Below are 20,907 nucleotides of genomic sequence, written 5' to 3'. Positions count from 1 at the left end.
GGAGTTTTCCTCCAGTGGTTTGAAGCTGTTAACAGCAGGAACCTGCATCTCTGGTGTTTGTTTTTGTTTCTAACCAGCTGCCTGGCCCCAGCAGAGGGGAGCCAAAGGAAGAAGGCACCTGCCCATAGCCACAATGCCTGGCCTTCCAGTCACCCCAGTCCATCCCCACTGCCAATTCCCTGCTCCCCCTTTATTCCAACTCACCCCTCTGTGCCAGGGCTCACTTTTGCTCCTTGCTGCACACACACACACACACACACACACACACACACACACACTGAATATCCTGATATTTACTTTTGCTGCCTGCTGCTCACTTTCCACTGAACATTATACATTCAGTTCATTTCAATTCAGCATGATATAAATCAATTCTTGGAATAATGTGAACCTCTCCAGATAAAGACTATAATCCTTGGTAACATAGTTAATAATGTTTTCCCTGTCTACCACACACACTTGTAGTAGTAATAATAACAGATTTCTATAGAGTTTTAAGATTTACAATGTAATTTCCATATAATGTTGTTGAGGTAAGTAGTGGCAGTTGCTATCACTATTTTCTGGGGAAAATGACTTCCCTAAGATCAGACAACCAAGAAGGAGAATCCCTGTTTTCTTTTTCAGCCAATATTTTCCCCACTACACTATGGTTGAAACCTATCAGGTGCTATAAGTAGGTAAATGATGATTATATAATGCTGTCTAGGTCTAGTAACATGTCAAATGTGGAAAGATCTTTTATTTTCTTGGAAGGGAAATTCTCTCTCCTAGGTGAAGGGAAAGGAACTCTAGTGGGGGGTAAAGGTGGCACTTCTGAAGTTCTCCTTTCCTTCTACCTTAATCTTTCCCCATTATTCACCCTTGCTCCTGCCCTATATTTGGGGCAGTCCCTCAAGTCCTAAAACCTCATGGAGCTAGCTCACTAAAACCAGGATATCCTGGGAATATGGTGTAAGGATAATGTTTTGAGGTCAGTTCCTTTCAGTCATGAAGTAGATTAGGATGCTCCCACTGCCCCATTTTCCTAGATTTTGTTTTGTTTTGTTTTGTTTTTTGGATATAGAGTCAGGACAGATGTGACTACAAGAACATCTGCACCTTCAAAAGATTTTAATATCCCAAAAAGGGCTTGGGTTGATAGTTCTCAATTTATATTAAGTTTGAATGAATTATAGAATCACATAATCTTGGATTCGGAAGGGAATTCTGTGGTCATCTAGTAGAATGCCCTCTGCAAAATTTCTAGGAAGTAGCCATCTAGCCTTTGCCTTGAGATCTCCAGTGAGGAAAACCATCACTACTCAAGGGAGCTTGTTTCATTCTGAGGTCTCTCTGTTTGTCAGGAGGATTCTTCTTTAGTTCATTTTGCCTCTTGACATCACCCATTGCTTCTAATTCTGCCTCTGAGTCCAAACTGAACTGGACTGGAACTTCTTTCTTGATACCCCTCAGGTACTTACTTGTCAAAGGATCATAGACCTAGAGCTAGAAAGGACCTCAGAGGCCAGCTACCCTCATTTTATAGATGAGTGACTTGCCCAAGGTCACACAAGTGGTAAGCATCAGAAATAGGATTTGAACCCCCATTGTCTGAAAGCAGAATCTGTCCAACTTGCCTTACTTACTTAGGTTCTGAGGAAGGAGAAGGCACGACCAGCCTAATGCCCTGGGTCAGATGTCTAAGATTATAAAGAAATCTAAAGATCTGTTTGTCCCAGAAGAGCTGGTCAGATAGACAATACAAATATGCATAAGTTTACAATTTAAGATAACAATATGAGAGATGACACATGGCAATCAGTAATTAGATAGAAGTCAAATAAGTCTTCTAGGAGTTCTGAGAAGGGGAGAGCCAGTGATGGCAGCATATTTTGGGAAGGCTTTATGGAGAGGGAAAGGGCTTGAACCAAGAATGGAGCCATAGCTTGGTATATTTGAAACTTGGGTTTGAAGGTCTTGATATGTAGGTGATTCTAAGGAGGTCTCTAAACCTCAGTTTTCAAATAAAGGTAACATTCATTTTCTGTTGTTTAATCATTTTCAGTCATATCTGCCTCTCTCTAATTCCATTTGGAATCTTTTTGGCAAAGATGCTGGAGCCGTTTGCTATTTCCTTCTCCAGATCATTTTACAGATGAGAAGACTGAGGCAAATAGGATTAAGTGACTTGCCCAGGGTCACACAGCTAGGAAGTATCTGAGACTAGATTGGTACCTACATTTTCCCTGACTCCAGGCTTGAATCTCTGTTCACTGCATCACCTGACTTTTTTCTACTTGCATTTTTCTACTTTGCATTTTCTACTTTGCATTCACAAAATTGTTGTGAAGAAAATGCTTTGTAAACCTTACTTTGCCAACGTAAATATTAATTTTATTGAAATATGAGAAGGCTGTAGAATGATGCAAGGAGAGGAAGAAGGGACTGGTGAAAGTAAGTAGTCTGGCCAAACTGGAGCAGAGGGTTCTTATACTTAGAGTAGGAAAAGGTGATGAGACTTAAAAGGTAGGCTATGTTCTGACCCACTCATTCATGCCCTCAAGCCTAGGAAGAAGTGGGGGTGGGCTCCACCTAGGGGTGTCTGCCTTACCTGCAGCCTCTAGTTCTTCCTTCAGCTACTGACCCAGATGAATCCTCTACTATGCACTGCACATTTGTTAAGCAGGCACAATTGTGAGATGGATCGAGCTCCACCTCTCCTTTCTGCCATCTTCCCCCTCTTGCATTTCCCACCCTATACCAGCTCTGTGTCCTCATGCTGCCCAGAACAACACACTCTGGGACTTCATTCAGGCCAGTCTTCCCCAGGCAGCGCCTTATGCCAGATTGTCAACAAAACATGCCTTCCCCATGCCCTACTGCCTCCTTGGAAAGCTCCTTAATTAAAGAATTCATTTAAATATCACTTCTTTCAAGAGGTCTTTCCCGATTCCTCAAGTTACACACACACACACACACACGTATATATATATGTACATATATATATATATATATATATATATATATACCCACTATACCCCTATTACTTTATATTTATTTTGTGTCGATCCTTTATATACACATCTGTGCATAGGTTCTATCCCTCCAGTAGGAAATAAAATTCCTTGAAGTCAAGAATTAATTCTTTTTTGAATTTTTACTTGTAGTTCCTAGCATGTTGCCTAAAGCATTTGTTTTGTTGTTGTCCAGTTGTTTTCTTCCTGATCTCTTTTGTAGTTTTCTTGAAGTGATTTTCCATTTCCTTCTCCAGTTCACTTGACAGATGAGTAATTGAGGCAAACAGGGTTAAATGACTTGTGCAGGGTCACACAGCTAGTAAGAATAGGCCAGATTTGAACTCGGGAAGATAAATTTTCTGGACTCCAGAGGCAGCATTCCATCCACTGCTCTACCTCGCACCTAAAGCATAGTAAGTTCTTAATAAATGATTATTGATGGATGAACTGGTTCACATTATAGTGATAAGACTTTCAGAGCCATCTGCACTTAAACTTCTCCTAGTGATAACAACGCTTTAACTCAAAAGACTGGTCCCAGCATAGGAGCTCAGACATGTGGTCTCTTGGTGGTAGAGGTATTTTTTGGCAAAGGATCCTTCATTGTCCCCAAATTCTCATCATGTAAGTGTAGTACACTAGGCTGGGCAGTAAAGAGTGCAGAAAAAAAGTTCTCACAAAGCCTAGCTGGTGGACTAGCTACCCTATGTTCTGCCTGTTGGAGCCAGATCCAAGAATGTGTTTTGGACATCACAAGAATTCCCCAAATCATAACTGGAAAAAGTTGAATCAACAAAAAAATCCAGCAATTATATAACATCAGAAAGAAGGCACCAGCTTCTCAAATAAAATAGAAACCCAGTCAGCAAAAGCAGGCATGTGAATGCTATATTGCATCCATCCCCTTTGGGCTTCCTTCATTTAACTCCTTTTCTTCATTTACCAAGTCCTGATTTGCCATTTCCTTCTCCGGTTCATTTTACAAATAAGGAAACTGAGGCAAACAGGTTGAAGTTACTGGCCCAGCACTGAAACCAGTAACTGTCTAGGGTCAGATTTGAACTCAGGAAGATTAATTTTCCTTACTCCAGGCCTAGTCCTGTGTCACCTACCTGGCGATGAGAACAAAACAGCAATGTAACAATTCATGACAGCATCCATTGTTGGCATGTATTGTTGACACAGTGATAACAGCAAAGAAATCTATGTAAGAGGTCAGAGAAGGGGGAGACCAGCAGGGAAGGTACTGGTAAATGGGTACAACACATTTCTCCATACTTTCTTAAGTCTAGACAATCAATAAAATGATAAATAAGCTGGCTGCATGGTAGAGTAATTCAGTGCGGTCACTACTCGGCTCAGTAAGCTCCAGTGGCTCCTTATTGCCCCAAGAATCAAATGTACATTCTTCTTTTTGGCATTTAAAAGTCCCTTACTACCTGGTTCCAGCTTGCCTTTCTAGACTTTTATTACACATTATTCATTTTCATACTCATATTTCATACATTCATATTCACTCATTCTAAGTTTCCATCTGCTAGGGGAGACAGTAGGTTGAACATCAGACCTGGAGTCAGGAAAACTCATCTTCCTGAGTTCAAATATGACTTTATATATATATGACTCTGGGCAAGTCATTTAATCATGTTTTCCTCAGTTTCCTCATCTATAAAATAAGATGGAGAAAGACATGAAAACCACTACAATATCAGACTTAGAGACATAGTGGATGACAAAAGGGTCGGGGGTGCTGAATTCATGGGGTCACAAAAAGCTGCACATAACTAAGTGGACAGCAACAAGAGGCATAATATTTTGAACACGTTACCAAGAATCTGAAGACTTTGAAGGGGAAAGACAGTGAACTGACTGGGCTAGGCTAGGGATCACCTTGCTTGGAGGTAAGAGGATAAGTGAGATGATCTCTTGAGATTCCATGAACTTGAGGTCTTGAAGAGTGCTCAAGATTCAGAGTAGCCACCCACTCTGTGATTTCTGTGTATAAGGAATGACCTAGTACTAGAACAGAAGCCCATAAACAGAGCAGTTTCTTTTCTATTCATCTTAGGACGACTTTCCTAAAATGGCTTTACCATTTCCAATTGCCTAATTTTGGTCCCAGGAATGAACTGAAACCTTTCTGGAGATGGATTGCAGGACCCATGCAGAGCTCAGTCAGAGTGGTAAGAGGCCAAAGAATTTAATTAGAACCACTTGGCCTCTAGTCCCTGGTCACAGCACTAAGGAAAATCCTTTAGCTAAGAGTAGTTGCCCAGTTATTCCTCCGGATTAGGGGTCAAGGGACTATTTAAGCCTTGCAGTTAGCTTTCCATTAACTTCTTTATTTTTTATTTTCTCGATATCTTGCCATCTCCTCTCAGCCTTTCCAATCTGATCCATCTTTCAAGGTTCAATTTAAGCCCATCCTCCACAGTCATTCACCAAGCAATAGGTACCAACTATGTGCTTGTGATAGATCCAAAGACAAAAAAAATGAAGCAATCCTTGATTTTTAGGAATTTCTTATCTATCAGGAAGATGACTATACATACAAATATATGCAAATATTGGGGGGAAGGGGAGAAGGAAGCACTACCAACTGAGGAACTGGAAAGGCCTCATGTAAGCAGTGGTACTTGAACTTGAGTTTTGAAGGAAACCAGGATTTCTAAGAGGTGAAAATAAGGAGGAAGTCTTCCGGGCATAGAACATCTTGTGCAAGGAACATCAAGAATGTCAGTTGCATAGGAACTTTGTTGTTCAGTCTCGTCTAACTTTTCATGGCCCCATTTGGGATTTTCTTGGCAAAGGTCCTGGAGTGGTTTGCCATTTCCTCCTCCAGCTCATTTTACAGCTGAGGAAACTGAGGCAATGAGTTGGCAATACATAATAGGTGTCTGAGGCCAGATTTGAACTCAGGAAGAGAAGTGTTCCTGATTCCACCGTGGCACTCTAACCATTGCACCACTTAGCTGCCCCATCTGAAATCTAAGGGGGCGTTATTTCTAGAAGACCTCTGTGCAAAATACCTAAGAGTTAAGGATGGAATGGATAATTAGCCAGCCAGATTAGTTTAAGAGGCTCCACAGTTGGGAACAAAACTCTGAAAGGCTGGGGCGTGGGATGACCTAGTTTTGATTGAGGAAAGACCAAGGGTATTGTTCAGGAAGAACAGACTTGGGTGGAATATCAGCAGGGGAACACTAAATGTCTTCCATAGGCATCGGACTTTCATTATTTTTGCCTAAAAACAGTTCTGCTCTTTCCTATAATGCAAGGGGCTGCCTTTAAAAGGGTGACAGTGGAAGTAGGGAGATGATTAGAAAAGATAAGGAGGCATCATCAGATATATGAGAACCTGAGAAGGGTTGGGAAGTTTAAATGTATTTTCCCTTTTGGAGTCACTAATGAAAGCCCCAAACTCATGGAAACTCAAAGTAATAGAAAAAGCTAGATATAGGGTAAGGTAGGCAGAGTTCTTGGGGTCCTTTCTCCTGGGCTACCCCAATAGTTTAGAGCGAAAGTTTAGAGATAAAAAACCTCCAGGAGGGGAGAATCAGGACATTCTATTGCCTCCAGAAGGGTGGGGTTTAACCTCTCTTGTTTCAAGGACCTTATTGGATGGATTGTGAAGTTTATGGATCCCTTCTCAGAATGTTTTTAAATGCTTAAAGTCAAATGCAAAGGATTACAAAAGAAAATAATTATACAGGAAGGAAGGAAGGAAGGAAGGAAGGAAGGAAGGAAGGAAGGAAGGAAGGAAGGAAGGAAGGAAGGAAGGAAGGAAGGAAGGAAGGAAGGAAGGAAGGAAGGAAGGAAGGAAGGAAGGTTAAGAATGCCTCTTAGAATTAAATACATATCTTCTGTTTAGCAAGTAAAATCTTTACAACTTGGATCCAGCTTACTTTTTCAGATTTACACATTACTGCTTTTCATGCACACGGCATTCCAGTCAATCTGGCCATTTTGCTGTTCCTAAACACAAGATATTCTATCCCCATGCCTTTACAGAGGCTGTCTGTCCCTGTGCTTGGAATACACAACTTCCCCTCATTCTCATTTCTCAGAAATTCTAACTTCCTTTAAAGATCAGTTCAAGCACCATTTCCATATAGCCCCACAATATAAAGCCCTTCTTGATCTTCCCAAATATAAGTGCCTCCTCTCCCCAAAATTACCTTGAGCTTATTTTGTACATATTTTGTATATGTAATTCTTTGAAGCCAGGAATTGTTTCATTTTTGTCTTCATAGCTCCAGTACCTAGTCCAATGTTTGGCACAGAATAAACATTTAATACATGCTGATTGATTGATTGATTATGGGAAAATACAGGTGCCTACTTGATGAAGTATTTAGATCAATGGCCTGAATAACTTTCAACTTTAAGTATAATACAGGGCATGGCTTCTTCCTGGAAAGCCTGATTGAATGTCGAGTATATTTTTAAGACGGAACCCACGAAATGTCACCCCCAGGAGTACTTTCCCTTACTTAGGCAAATGATTTATTTACATTATAGAGCCTGAGGGATGGAAATCAGATTAGAAAAACCACAGAACTTCTGAAGTTGTTTTTTCCAGCTCACCTGGTGGCTGGAGACAGATCAGGGTGCCTTCCCTTTCCCCCTCTTCCCCAGAATTCCTTCTCCCCCAAAAAGCCAAAGAGCTTGACTTGGTCTTCATTTTGTATTTCTTACTCTTTCTGGACCAATTACAGCTTGGGAATTATCAGACTGCTTTAGTCCTGGGGGCAGAGTGGGATGGTTACTGAAGATAGAAAGATAGAGGGGATTCTCAGAGAGGGAAATTTGGTCCTGACTACCCAAACAAGGAGACTCTGGACAAGAGGGCAAGGTCCTTCACCTGCAAGATTTGAGATCAGTGGTCCTTCAACTAAAAGTAGAATGCTCTGTAGAAAGCTGGTATAGAAGTAGTACCTTTTGTCTACATTCTCCTCACATATAAATAAATATAATAATACAATGAAGAGTGTGAAAATGCTTGAGAGACACAAAATATACCTCTGGCTATAGGGATAAAGGATCATTATTACATGGAGGGAGAAACATTTTGGCTGTGATTTGAAGGGTGGGTAGGTAGTCTGGTAGAGAAGTGAAAGCACTAAATATGAAGCCTAAAGCTTAAAGATTTGAATTCTGGTTCTTTCTCTTGCTACCCCTGTGATTCCTGACTCTCAAGTATCAGTTTCTTCATCTGTAAAATAAGGATATTTTATCTCTAAGTCTTTCTAGCTCTAATGTTCTGTGAATCTATGACCCTCTGATTTCAATTGGGGAAGATAGAGGCACTGGAACACTGTGAACAAAAGGATGAAAAAAGGGATAATACTGAATGTGTTCAGAGACTGTTAAGTGGTTGGGTTTGGTTAGAGCATAAAGCATGAAGGGAGATTGAATCCAGATCATGAAAGGCTTTATATATGAGGCAAAAAGAATCTGAAGTTTATTCAATAGCCACTGGGAAGCTGCAGAGAGATTGTACATTGAACATTCTTAATAGCTTGAAGGTCGAGCTAGGGGAAAGCAAAGTGAAAAGCAAGGTAGACGAGAAAGGCGTGGGGGGGAGGGAGGGAGTGGTTGAACCTCTGATGCTGACTGTGTGACCCTGAGCAAGAATGCATCTCTGAACCTCAGTTTATTTGTTTGTAAAGCAGTGAGATTGGATGAGCTAATCTCTGTTTCCTTTGAGAATTTGGGGGCTCCACAGTATTTTTCAGAACAAGGACATTCCACTATCTTTGTTGCTGCTCTTCTCCCCAAATGAGATCTGCAGGGTTACAGCTGAGACTGCTTTTGAATCAGAATAAAAGGAAACCAGTCTATTAGCCAGTGTGTGTTTAGCACCCATGTGTGCAATGCACACATGTCAGGAAAAGTGGCGTCGGGGGTTGACTTGCAAACAGGTTGAAAAGGCAGCTGCTTGTATAGTGCAATCTAAGGGACACTAAAAGACAGCCCAGCTCAAAACTTCAAAAGCCACAGTGCCGATTGGCCCTCTTATCTTAGAATTCTTCTATGGAGTGAAACAAAACAGAGACACTTATGTCTATAAGAGACACTTAGGACTATGTCCGAGGTGGGATGTGGTGCATGGAATTTTAAGTAAGGGATGAAATTGCCACAAACCACCAACCATATGTCAAATTCAACTCAATATTTGTGTGCTTACTGTGTTTAAAGAGTGGTGCTTCTCAGTGGAAGAGATATAGAGTTTAAATGAGACATGGCCCTTAGCCTCATGGAACTTACAGGCTAGTTAGGAGACAAGACACAAGGACATTTAACTATCATGAATAATATTACACAATAAATGCATTTGCTATTATTATTCAATTTTGTCAGACTCTCTGTGACCCTCTGGGGTTTTCTTGGCAAAGATAATAAAGCATTTTGCCATTTCCTTCTCTAGCTCATTTTATAGATGAGAAAACTGAGGCAAACAGGATTAAATGACTTACCCAGGATTACACAGCTCTTACATGTCCAAGGTCAGATTTTGGTTTCATGAAGATGAATTCCAATTCCAAACCCTCTGCTCTGTCCTCTGCACTATCTAGCTTCCCAATAAATATATTAGAAAAGTGAGAAGACAAAGTACAACACCCTAAGGGGAGGTCCAAAGTTATTAAAGGTGGGGATAGGAAAGATTTTTTTCTAAACATATTTTCATATTTATCATGCTGCACAAGAACTATCAGATCAAAAAGGAAAAAAAATGAGGAAAAAAAAAAACAACAACAACAAAAAAGTGAAAATACTACGTTGTAACAGTTCCACATTCAGATAGCGCTTTCCATCCCAAGTCTATTGGAATTGCCTTGAATTACCTCATTATTGAAAAGGGCCAAATCCATCACAGTTGAACATCACATAATTCTGTTGTTACTGTGTACAATGTTTCTGGGTTCTGTTCACTTCACTTAGCATTAGTTCATGTAAGTCTCTCCAGGCCTCTCTGAAATCATCCTGCTGGTCATTTCTTACAGAACAATAGTATTCCATAACATTCATGTACCATAACTTTTTCAGCCATTCCCCAGCTGATGGACATCACTCAGTTTCTAGTTCCTTGCCACCACAAAAAGGGCTGCCACAAACATTCTTGCACATGTGGATCCCTTTCCTTCCTTTAAGATCTCCTTGGGATACAGGCCCAGGAGAGACATGATCAAAGGGTATGCACAGTTGGATAGCCCCCTGGGCATAGTGGATGAAAAAGGTTTTAAGGGCACACAAGAACTTGAGATAGGAAATGTGGGATCTGGAGTGTTAGTCTCCTGGAAGAAGTTTCTTCAAAAGCCAAAGATGAGCATTGCCCTATTTCTAGTTTTACTTAAGACCATTGAAGAATTCTATGGAGAGAGGGTCAACCAGAATAGTGAGTTTGGCAAAACCAAGGCACCATGAGATGATTAACGTAGAAAAATGTTAACAAGTATAAATGAAAATATTGTCATTCAAATTCATGAATGCCAAGGTAACACAGAAAAAAAAAAAGAATAACAGCCACCGTGTAGGTGGGGTTGATTTGGAAAAACTTCTTAAAATAAGTGAGTTTTGGAAGCGTCTACCATGTGCCAGGCCCTGTGCTAAGCAGTTTTTACAAATATCATCTCATTTGATCCTCACAATAACCCTGAATAGTTTTATTATTCCCATTTTACAGCTTAACTGAGGCAAATAGAGGTTAAGTGATTTGCCAAGGGTTATATAGCTAGTAATTGTCTGAGACCACATTTGAACTCAGATCTTTCTTTTTTTTTCCCTAAATATCCTACTTAATAGTATTTTCTCATATGTAAACAGTTTTCAACATTCACTTTTATGAATTTTAAGGGCCAAATTTTTTTTCTCCCTTTCCCCTCTCCAAGACAGCAAGCAATCTGATATAGGTTATGCATGTACAATCATATTAAATATATTTTTACATTAGTCATGTTGTGAAAAAAGAACCAGAACAAAAGGGGAAAACCACAAGAAAGAAAAAACAAAAACAAAAAAAAATGAAATTACTATGCTTCCATCTGCATTCAAACGCCATAAATTCAGGTCTTTCTTGATCCCAGGGCCAACTTTCTATCCATTGTGCCACTAGCTGCTTCTAAGTAGTCATAGTAGTGAGCCAAACTCTGAAGGAAGGGAAAATTGGCAAAAAAGGAGAAAAGAGACATTTCTGGTTGGGGAATAAAGACAAATCTCTAAAAACAAATAAACAAATAAAACAAAACAAAACAAAACCAAGAGGTATGCAGGTGATGGTCAGTGGAAGTCTACAACAAATTCAGCCCAAAAAGCAAATAAGAATTTCAGTGGATAGACTTGGAGTCAGAAAAACTTGAATTCAAATTCTGATTCCAACACTAGCTCTGTTTCCCTGAGCAAGTATTTTTCTTTTCTGAGTTCCAGTTTACTTGTTGGTAAAATAAAGAGTTGTATTTAATAGCTTTTAATGTCTTTTCCAGCTATGATCCTGTGAAAGCAGAATTCATGGAGGGGATTCATTAGAAAAGGGGTCCATGAAAATTTGAAGGTGGGGGGTACTGAAAACTAGACTGAGAATGTGGATTTAATTTAACAAGCAATATGAAGCTACAGATTTGGGACATAAGAGGAAAGGAGAGACTATTAACTCACAGATTAATAATAACTGACAGTGGTGCTCTAAAGTTTCCAAAGTTACATCAATACATTATATCCAAGATCCTCAAAACCCTATGAAGTAGGAAATATAGGTTTTATCCCCACCTTTGTTGTTGCTGGTAAGTCATTTCAGTCACATCTGACTCTTCATGGTCCCATATGTAGTTTTCTTGCCAAAAAAAATTGTAGTGGTCTGCCATTAACTTCTCCAGATCATTTTACAGATAAGGGAACTGAGATAAACTGAAGTAAACAAGATTAAGTGACTAGCCCAGAGTCACACAACTAGAAAATAGCTAAGGCTAGATTTGAACTGAAGAAGATGAATCCTCTTTGATTCCAGGCCCAGCACTCTATCCACTGGACCACATAGCTGCACTATTCCTAATTTACAGATGAAGAAACTGAGGTTCAAAAAAGTGAAGCAATTTTCCCAGAATCACAGTTAGTAAAAGGTAGAACCAGGTTTAAAACTTAACTCTTTTGACTCAAAGCTCAGTCCTCTCTTCTGCATCCATCCCCTGTGACATAGTCCTGGCCCCAGTCCTAGTGGAACTAGAACCATCCTAGAGCCCATTCTAAAGACAAAAGAACATTAAGAGTTTTCTATTCTCTTTGCTTCTACTATTTGGAGTAATCAATTCATTTTAGCAAACACCTATTAAATGTCTACTGTGTTTACAAGCCATTGTGCCAGTCCCTCTTGGTCTTGTTTCCCATTTTCATCAGTTTTTCTGCCATCCTGAGTCAGGGTAGGAGCTCCAGAGATTGAAACAGCAAGCTTAATAAATGTTCATTGAGACTTAAGACTGACTACCCCTGAATTATAGTCTGAGACAGGAGTTGGGGAAAGGAGTAGATAGATCTCAGCTCCTTTAGTCATTCCTTGATCCAGGCAAGTGGCTAATGAGGATAAGGATGAGAATAGTAGGAAAAGAGGAAGCAAAGGAGAAGCTGGATTGAGGCAGGGTTTTTGACAGCCCTTCTCTACTCCACCTTCATTTCCTTTTCCTGCTCTGGGACTACATGATAGCACAAGTTTCTCCCCTATCATAAGTGGGCTCTTACAGTAATGAAGAAGAGGATATTTGAGCTGTTTCAGACATCGCCTCATTGGTGCTGTTTTAGGGGATTACCACAGTCTGGTCTCTTAACTAAGAGCTTTATAAAACCTCTGAAAGTGTTTGGACTATCCCTCCCATTATGGTGTTTTTCTTTTCTAGACTATTATAGGAAGCTATAAACCAATTCTTACTGCATATATAGGAAAGAAAGAAGGAACATTTATTAAGCACCTACTATACACCAAACACTGTGCTAAGTGCTTTACAAATATCTCATTTTGTTTAAAATCAAATCAAATTAAACTGGAAAAGTATCAATTTAAAGTAGCACCTTTTTCTGGACACTGTGTTGGACACCTCCCCTCTTTTCATATTTATTACAGAATCCTCTTTCTTAAATTATAATTTCCAAGTTTCTATATTTTTTCAAGAAAGTATTGTATTATGGAGAATAGAATGTAGAAATTGAAAGCTAGAGATGAAACGATACAGCCATAGCTGTATTTGGATATAGATCTGCCTTTTCCTTTGGAGATCCCATGCATGAAAATCTCAGATCACATTGATTATCTTTGAGATAAGTTACACCTACCTAGTGACATCTAAGAAAGCCATTAAATCCAGACCTTAAATTATTTTGCAGGTTGGGATCTTTCTGGGAAGGGCTCCTACAACAAATATCAATGGTACAGAGTCTCAGTCCCAGGATGAAGCTCTTCTCAGACCTTTGCTCTAGCCACCTCTGGTTCTAGTTCTTTGAATCTCTTTGCTTAGGGCCTTGTGCACTTCCAACAATCTCAGAATTGTAGAATAAAAATGGGCTGTCTGGGGCTGGGGAGCTTGGAAGAACTGCGGACCTAAAGATGAACATGAGTTTCCTGGAGCATGGGGTAACTGTAGGGATCTGGATTGGGGGAGATTGTTGATTCCTAACAGACTATGTTCCATTACTCCATTAATGACACTCATTCCATTTTCAAACTTCTTGCTTTCTCCTTCATTCTTCTTATTAAAACCTCCTCTCAGAAAAAAAAAATATGATAAATTCATTCATACTAAGATATCAATAGACCAGTATTTACCACATTAGAGATATTTCCTTTTTTTTTCCTGAGGCAATTGGGGTTAAGTGACTTGCCCAGGGTCACACAGCTAGGAAGTGTTAAGTGTCTGAGATCAGATTTGAACTCCGGTCCTCCTGAATTCGAGGCTGGTGCTCTATCCACTGCGCCACCTAGCTGCCTGAGATAATTACTTTTTAATTAAGGATAAAGATTTAAGGCAAAGAAAAAAATTATCTATCTGTGGTATTTAGGAGTAAATAAAAGAGATACTTTTAAGTAGGGAGAATTTTCTGGACCCTGAAATCATTTTATTCTCTAGATTTATACCAAGTCTGACCCCAAATAGGAAATAAGTGAAATATGAGTGAATTCACAGCCTCTGAAGTAGCTATCTTCTGAAGATATGAGAAACCTGCCTCAGAGGAGTTGGCACTGAGGAAACTCCTTTGGGAGGATAATGGCAGAGATCCCACTTACCTTCAGCTCCTCTCTCCTAACAGATGTGGATGAATGTGTGGAAGGGACTGACAACTGCCACATTGATGCCATTTGCCAGAACACTCCCCGCTCCTATAAGTGCATCTGCAAGTCTGGCTATAGTGGAGATGGCAAACACTGCAAAGGTGAGGCTGGGGGGAGGATGTACCTGAGGAAGGAGAGGAGAGTTAGCCACTGGGATGGTGGGAAATTATGCAAAGTTCCCATCTTGGAGGGGAAAGAAGTGGGGGGGGGAACTGAGATCTCCCATCTTGAGAAACTCTATGCTCAGACTCTAGATCTTGTTAAGGAAAGAAGAAACCCAAAAAGATTTGGGTGGTTGGTGATGAAGTTGGTGGAATGGGTGGGTTCTGATCATTGTTTCAGCTTTTCTTCTTCCTCAGATGTGGATGAATGTGAGCGGGATGACAATGCTGGCTGTGTACATGAATGTGTTAACATCCCTGGTAACTATCGATGCACCTGCTATGATGGCTTCCATCTGGCACATGATGGACATAACTGTCTGGGTGAGCTGGGAGAATGGAGGGGAAGTAGTAATGTTTTAGGGTTGGAGGGAGGGAGGGAAGGAGATCACAAGTATTTTTCAGTCAGGGAAGTGGAACAGTAAAAATTCTCTCTATAGATGACTTGTACCTAAAAGCTTAGAGTATTTGACTTCTCAGACAAGTGAAAAGAGATTATTCTCTTAACATGGAACCTTAAGGATGAATTCATTTTGCACAAAGATAGAAAAAATTCCAGGGCACTGATGGAAAATACCCTAAATTTGTAACCATATGCCACTTTTACTCAATCTCTACCAAAGAATATAATCGTGGGGAGAACCATCTTTAAGGAAATAACACACATAAACACATTCTTCTCTTCCCTCATTTCTGTTGCCATGCTTTCCTCTGTATGAGGTGAGGTCATATGGAGAAAAGACTGTTCCTGGATACCCAGTGCTTGGAGTTCATCAATGAGGAAACCCCCTGAGGACTCTGAACTTCAGGTCTTGGTCTGTGTAGATCTAGGATATTTGATACCAAAATGCAGAATGAGGAAGTCGTCTCTGCTCAGACTTTCCCCAAGTAGAAAAACCAAGGAATGGAGTAGAAGAGCATTTGTGACAGAACCCACAGGACTTTCCCTATAATAACTAGCATTTATGTGGACCTTTAAGGTTCACATAGCAATTTGCACGTCACAACAACCATTTGAAGTATTATCCCCATTTCCTAGATAAAAATGCTCAGACTAAGTGATTTGCCCAGAGTCACACAACTAGTAAATGTTGGAAGCAGGATGCAAATTCAAGTCTTTCCAACTTCATATCCAATACTGTATCCAATGCACTAACTAGTTGTTCCCAATTTATTGCTAATTCCAGAGCCAAGAAGAGAGAAGAAATCAGGAGTCATGGGATCATGAAGGGAGGGATAAAAGGGATAGTCTGATATCATAACAGCACACTGCATCCACTTCTACATCACTAAACCTCCAACTTTCCCGAATTGTCTATTTTCTTGAGATCATTAGTTAAGGAAAGCCTTTTCATTCTGGAATTCAGAAGGTCCAAGCCAAAACTCCTAGACCTTAGTTCCACTCTATTTTCTGTGTCTCCAGGTCTCACCTTCATTACTCCATGCTTTCGTATCAATCATCTCCTCAAGCTTCATACCCTGGTATATTCTTTCATTATTACAAAGATACCTCCAGCCCTTAGACTATAGAGCTCCAGGCGTTCTGATTTGGGTAACTGATGGGTGGGAAACTGAAAGCAGCACAAGTCAGACAGGAAAGTTGCCTCTAGGGCTAGCCATCTGGGGCTCCGTACTTCTTATGATGCTTCTCACCTTCCAGGAGGCTTACTTATCCTACTGAGAAATTGGGTAGAGCCCTAAACAATTGGAGTGAATGAAGGAAGGGTCAGAACTCAAACTGTAACAGAGTTAAAAGAGAGAGAGAAAGAAAGGAAAGGAAAAGGGAAAAGATGTGGGAAAGGACAGAATGTGAAAACCCGAACAGGGACAGAGGTTTAGAAAGAATAGAGGAAGAGGAGATCTTCTGAAGTTTCTCTGCAGGTGATCTCAAGACTGAGAACTAATGGGATCTGGTCAGCCTCCTCTGCCAGTACCTGTAGTAGGGATGGTCTAGGTTGCTAGGCTAGCAGAGGGGAAAGAGAGGCAGAGGGGAAAGTGGTCCTCAGAGGAACTGCCTTTTCTCTTTGGGTCTGGCTGAACAAAGAAGGATCCAGGATGTTTCTTGGAGAGATGCACTACAGGGCTTGAGAAATTTTGGAAGAGCCTGGGAGCTGTGTGGGAGAGTGCCAGTAAGGAAGCTTGACTCAGAGGTGTGAGGGGTGTAAGTTAGGGTGAGAACCTCTCTGCCCTCTTTCCGTCCTCCAGAGCCCAGGGTGTGGCTTGGCTATTCCACTATCTTCCTCCATCCCTCCCTCCCAGACTGCTAAACTTTGTTTTGTTAAACCAAAATAGGAGAGGCTGGGGACTGTGGCAGTAAGCCCAGGCTGGGGGCAGGAGTTGGGGATGATGGGAAGGGGGAGAGAGAAGGAGAGAGAATCAGGGCCTGTCCAGAGAAATGGTCACTGCCCCTCAGAGAGTCTGGGACTTGGTCTGCCTTTCTTTTCTCTCTGCTCTGATTTCACAGCTATAAGACTATGTTCTTTTTGGATCTTTTTTTTTTGCCTTCTCTTACTAGCACCATAACCCATTCTCCATCTCCTGATATCCCCCATTTCACTAACTCCTTTTCCAGCTAATTCTTCTAGGTCTGGGCAGAAGGATATTACATATCCCTATATGGGACCCCATCAGGACCCCTTTCCCCACTTCCCTAGTCCTGAGCTTTGGTCTTCTAATTTATCTTTCCATTTTCAACAGAGTAGGCAATGGTGTGTGCTGAATTGGGGGATGAAGGAAGGGGAGGAAACTTGCTCCAGTTACTAAGAACAGCACATTATGGGGTAGCAGGAAAGACACTACATTTAGAGTTAAAAGAACTGGGTTTGACTTACGGTTCTGCTGCTTGCCGTCCTGTCACCTGGGACACTGGACTACTCTGGTCTCATTTTCCTCCCCTGTAAAATGATGGGGCTGGACTACTTGCTTAAGTCCCTCCAGACCTATCTACTAAAATTCTCTCCTCCCAGGGCCCCCATCTCGAGATTGAGGTGAGATTTGGGGAGGAGATGGGGAGGGACTGTCACACTGTCCCTCCACCTTCAGGGGCTACTTAGTTACCTTATCTCCCTTTCCCAGGTGTTAGCTGGTCCCCAAAGCTCCTTTAACCTTTTTTGATCTGCAGATCTGGATGAGTGTGCTGAGGGCAATGGGGGCTGCCAGCAGAGCTGTGTCAACATGATGGGGAGCTATGAGTGCCTCTGTCGAGATGGTTTCTTCCTCAGTGACAACCAGCACACCTGTATCCAGCGGCCGGAAGGTCAGTGCCCAGACTCAGAGAACGATCGTTTCCTTTCCCTCCCCTCCCCAAGCCCTTATTGTCATTATGGGCAAAGCCTTCTCATTCTCTACCACCTTAGTCATGAGACTCCACTCTCCCCCGTTCCCTTCCCTCCCACTCCCAGAGCCCAAGGATCTCATTAGTTCCACAGGATTGCTATCGATTACAAGAGAAGAGGTCCCATAGGAGTCAGTGTAGAATTGATGCTGGGGAAGGGTTGAGATGAGTGTATGTTCAGTGGGATCTCAGACTGGCAGTTAATATAGGACTAAATATTGCTATAGACTAGGGCTAAGGGTTAGTATAATTATAACAACAACAACAATAATAGCTAAACATTTATATAGTACGCATTATGTACTAGGCACGTATTAATTTCAAATAATTATTTGTGCTTTCAAATAATCATTTCGTTTGCTCCTCACAATAACTCTGAGAAGTAGGTGCTTCCGACTCCAGGCCCAGAAGCCTTTTCACTGGGACACCTGACTGCTTAACTGGGTAGGATTAAAGTGGGGATGAGCTCAGTATAGTTATGGGACTGAAGTTGGGGTAGGGTGGGTATGAGATGGCAGTCAGCATAGGTTTGAGAATAGGTGCAGGGGGCAAGCGGGATTGTGGGCAGTATGGGGTTAGAGTGCCCTAGGTATGCAGGCAGGTACAACTCTAGGCACCTGAGCTTGCCTTGGCTGCTGCCTAACTCAGAGGGTTAGGATTCAGTCCCTATGCTCAGCCCAGCATCTGAAGACCTTCTGTGCAGTGGGTTTGGGGCGGAGGCTGTGGAGTCAGGCAGAGCAGAAGAGATGGGATGTTTGGGCCTTAGGGCAGTGGTAAAAGGAGATAAGCCTCCTTCAAATTCTTTAACTAACCCACATTCTGAACAGTGGTTATTTCCCACTAAGTAACCAAGAGCAAGAGAATGGGTTGTGTATTATAGTTTATAGTGATTTCACATCTTTTGAACTCTGACAGCTCTTACTATTTGTCCCATTCACTTGACACATTTTACACTTGGACTTATGGTGTTAGCTAACTTTTCATATGTGTGTCTTATTTCCCCATTAGACTGTTCCTTGTAGGTAGGGTCAGAGTCCTATAATCCTCTGTATCCTGCTGTGTGTAAGTCAGTAGGCATTTTCTGGCTGATTGAACAGAAGGCTGAGCAGACTGGGATATTTTGGGAAGAGGAACAAATAGGCAATACCACATAATTTGAATGAATAGATGCCTAGTCCAGTTTTTTTGTGCCAACTGGTGCCTGTCACACGGTGGCACTTTGGTGCCCTTGGAGCATGCTAGGAACAAGGAAAGGCCTTTCAGAGCCAGGGCTAGCCACCTTTCTCTGAGATATAGTTGGAGGAGGGGTTAGGCCCTTAGGTTGGGTCTTCCTGATCACCAAGCCCTGTTCTCCAAGCAGTTCCCTAATTCCTTGTGCCCAAAGGCTGCACGGCTGGTATCTTCTTTTTCACCTTTAGAAGGAATGAACTGCATGAACAAGAACCATGGCTGTGCTCACATATGCCGTGAAACACCCAAGGGGGGTATTGCCTGTGAATGCCGCCCAGGTTTTGAGCTTACCAAGAACCAGCGAGACTGCAAATGTAAGTTGGGATGCTAGAGAAAGGAAGGGGAAATAGCAAGGGTTAAAGAAAGGGACTGAAAAAGTGTGGCAGGGAGAGGGGAAGAGAACAGTGGGGTAAATATGGGCAAGAGAAGGGCCGGGGGCTCTGAAAAGGAACCACTGACTAAGCTGGGTCAGTGTTCTTGATTTCCACTTGGCACCTTGCTGTGCTCTCCTCCAACAGTGACATGTAACTACGGCAATGGTGGCTGCCAGCACACGTGTGACGACACAGAGCAAGGGCCCAAGTGCGGCTGCCATGTCAAGTTTGTGCTACACACTGATGGGAAGACGTGCATTGGTGGGTAAAGCTCTGGGAAAAAGAAGCATGGGGACAGAGTGCAAATGTGCACTGGGCAAGGGGAGGTAGGGAGCCCAGACAGTTACAGTCCAGGGCAACAGATGCAGTTTGAGGAGAATGTTTGTTGTCCTAGCTCCGGTGGGGTCCCACATCCAGTCCACTGCTGGCCCTGGTATAATAGACACCAGAAACCTAGACTGTTCCTCGATGAAAGGCAGAAGGAAGGAGATAGCCCACCCCTTGGCTGGAGGGGTAAAGAAGAAGGGGGAGAACTGGGGAAAAGGAGCTGCTTGACCCTGACAAGGGGCTCCAGCTAGAAAAGACTCTTGGATTTAGCCAATTCCGACAGTGACTGGCAGAGTGTAGTAAGAGCTGGCACACTCCTCTCGGCACACCGAGGTGGTGGGAGAAGGGGCCGAGGCGGCCAGGCACCTTTCTCATATACAGGAAGCAGTGGCTGGAAGAGGTGGGCAAATCGTTGGGATTTTCTTGGCTCTAGGGATCTTTCCCTCCTTCTTTATGTCACTTCCTTCTCTCCTTTTGCTCATTTTCTTTCTGGCATCTCCCCATTGCATCCACACTCTCCTTTTCTTTCATGACTTAAGAATGGTATTCCCTCTCAGCTTTTTCCTTATGACTATTCCCTTTCTCAGCAGCTCAAGGCCCTCACCCCCTCAGTCCCAGGCTTCTATTTCCTTAGTCTTTGCTTATATATATATCTTGACCCCATTTCCTTAGTTCCTGAGCCCTGTAACTGCCTCTTAAGTCACAGAGTAAAGTTAATTCAGCCCTATACAATTCAGTTCACTAAGCATTTAATGGATTTAATGGATAAGCACTTAATTTAATCTATTCTGTACCTCTCTTAGAGTCAGGAAGAAAAACCAATTTTCCAGGGAGATGAGGAAGGAGGTGGGAAAGGCCATTTCAGAGAGGTGAGGGACCAAAAAGGACTTTGATCTGGAGATCCCTTTGGTTCAATCTGGCAGGGCTCTGCTGGGATGAGTCTGGGCAGGGTTTGATTCCTGGGTTATATAGTTGCTGTTACGATCAAGAGAACCAAAAGACAATGTGGTTGTTCCTTCAACAGTCACACATACTCCTCCCACTCCCTTTTTTGCACTTCTCTCCTTCTAGAGAGCTTGTTTTCATTGATGAGTATTTCAGAACAACTTCCTTGTATAATAAAAATGGCAGGCCTTCTAATAACTTAATCTCCTATTTCTCTGGAACTTCC

General features: G+C 41.9%; 1 protein-coding gene across 3 annotated transcripts in view; it reads left to right on the top strand.

Annotated features, from left to right (window-relative positions):
• SCUBE3 (signal peptide, CUB domain and EGF like domain containing 3) overlaps positions 1–20,907 on the top strand; it is a 49,440-nt gene that overhangs the window by 9,253 nt on the left and 19,280 nt on the right. For all 3 annotated transcript variants that reach the window (XM_074311193.1, XM_074311194.1, XM_074311192.1), the window contains exons 2-6: positions 14,289–14,411; positions 14,670–14,795; positions 17,593–17,727; positions 19,224–19,349; positions 19,554–19,670. In XM_074311193.1, coding sequence (XP_074167294.1) covers positions 14,289–14,411; positions 14,670–14,795; positions 17,593–17,727; positions 19,224–19,349; positions 19,554–19,670 — 627 coding nt within the window. The remainder of the gene's footprint in view (positions 1–14,288; positions 14,412–14,669; positions 14,796–17,592; positions 17,728–19,223; positions 19,350–19,553; positions 19,671–20,907) is intronic.

The sequence above is a fragment of the Sminthopsis crassicaudata genome, chromosome 4, assembly GCF_048593235.1.
Source record: "Sminthopsis crassicaudata isolate SCR6 chromosome 4, ASM4859323v1, whole genome shotgun sequence".
NCBI lineage: Eukaryota > Metazoa > Chordata > Mammalia > Dasyuromorphia > Dasyuridae > Sminthopsis > Sminthopsis crassicaudata.
Note: the sequence above shows the minus strand (reverse complement) of the source record. Positions and strands in the feature narration are given on the sequence as shown.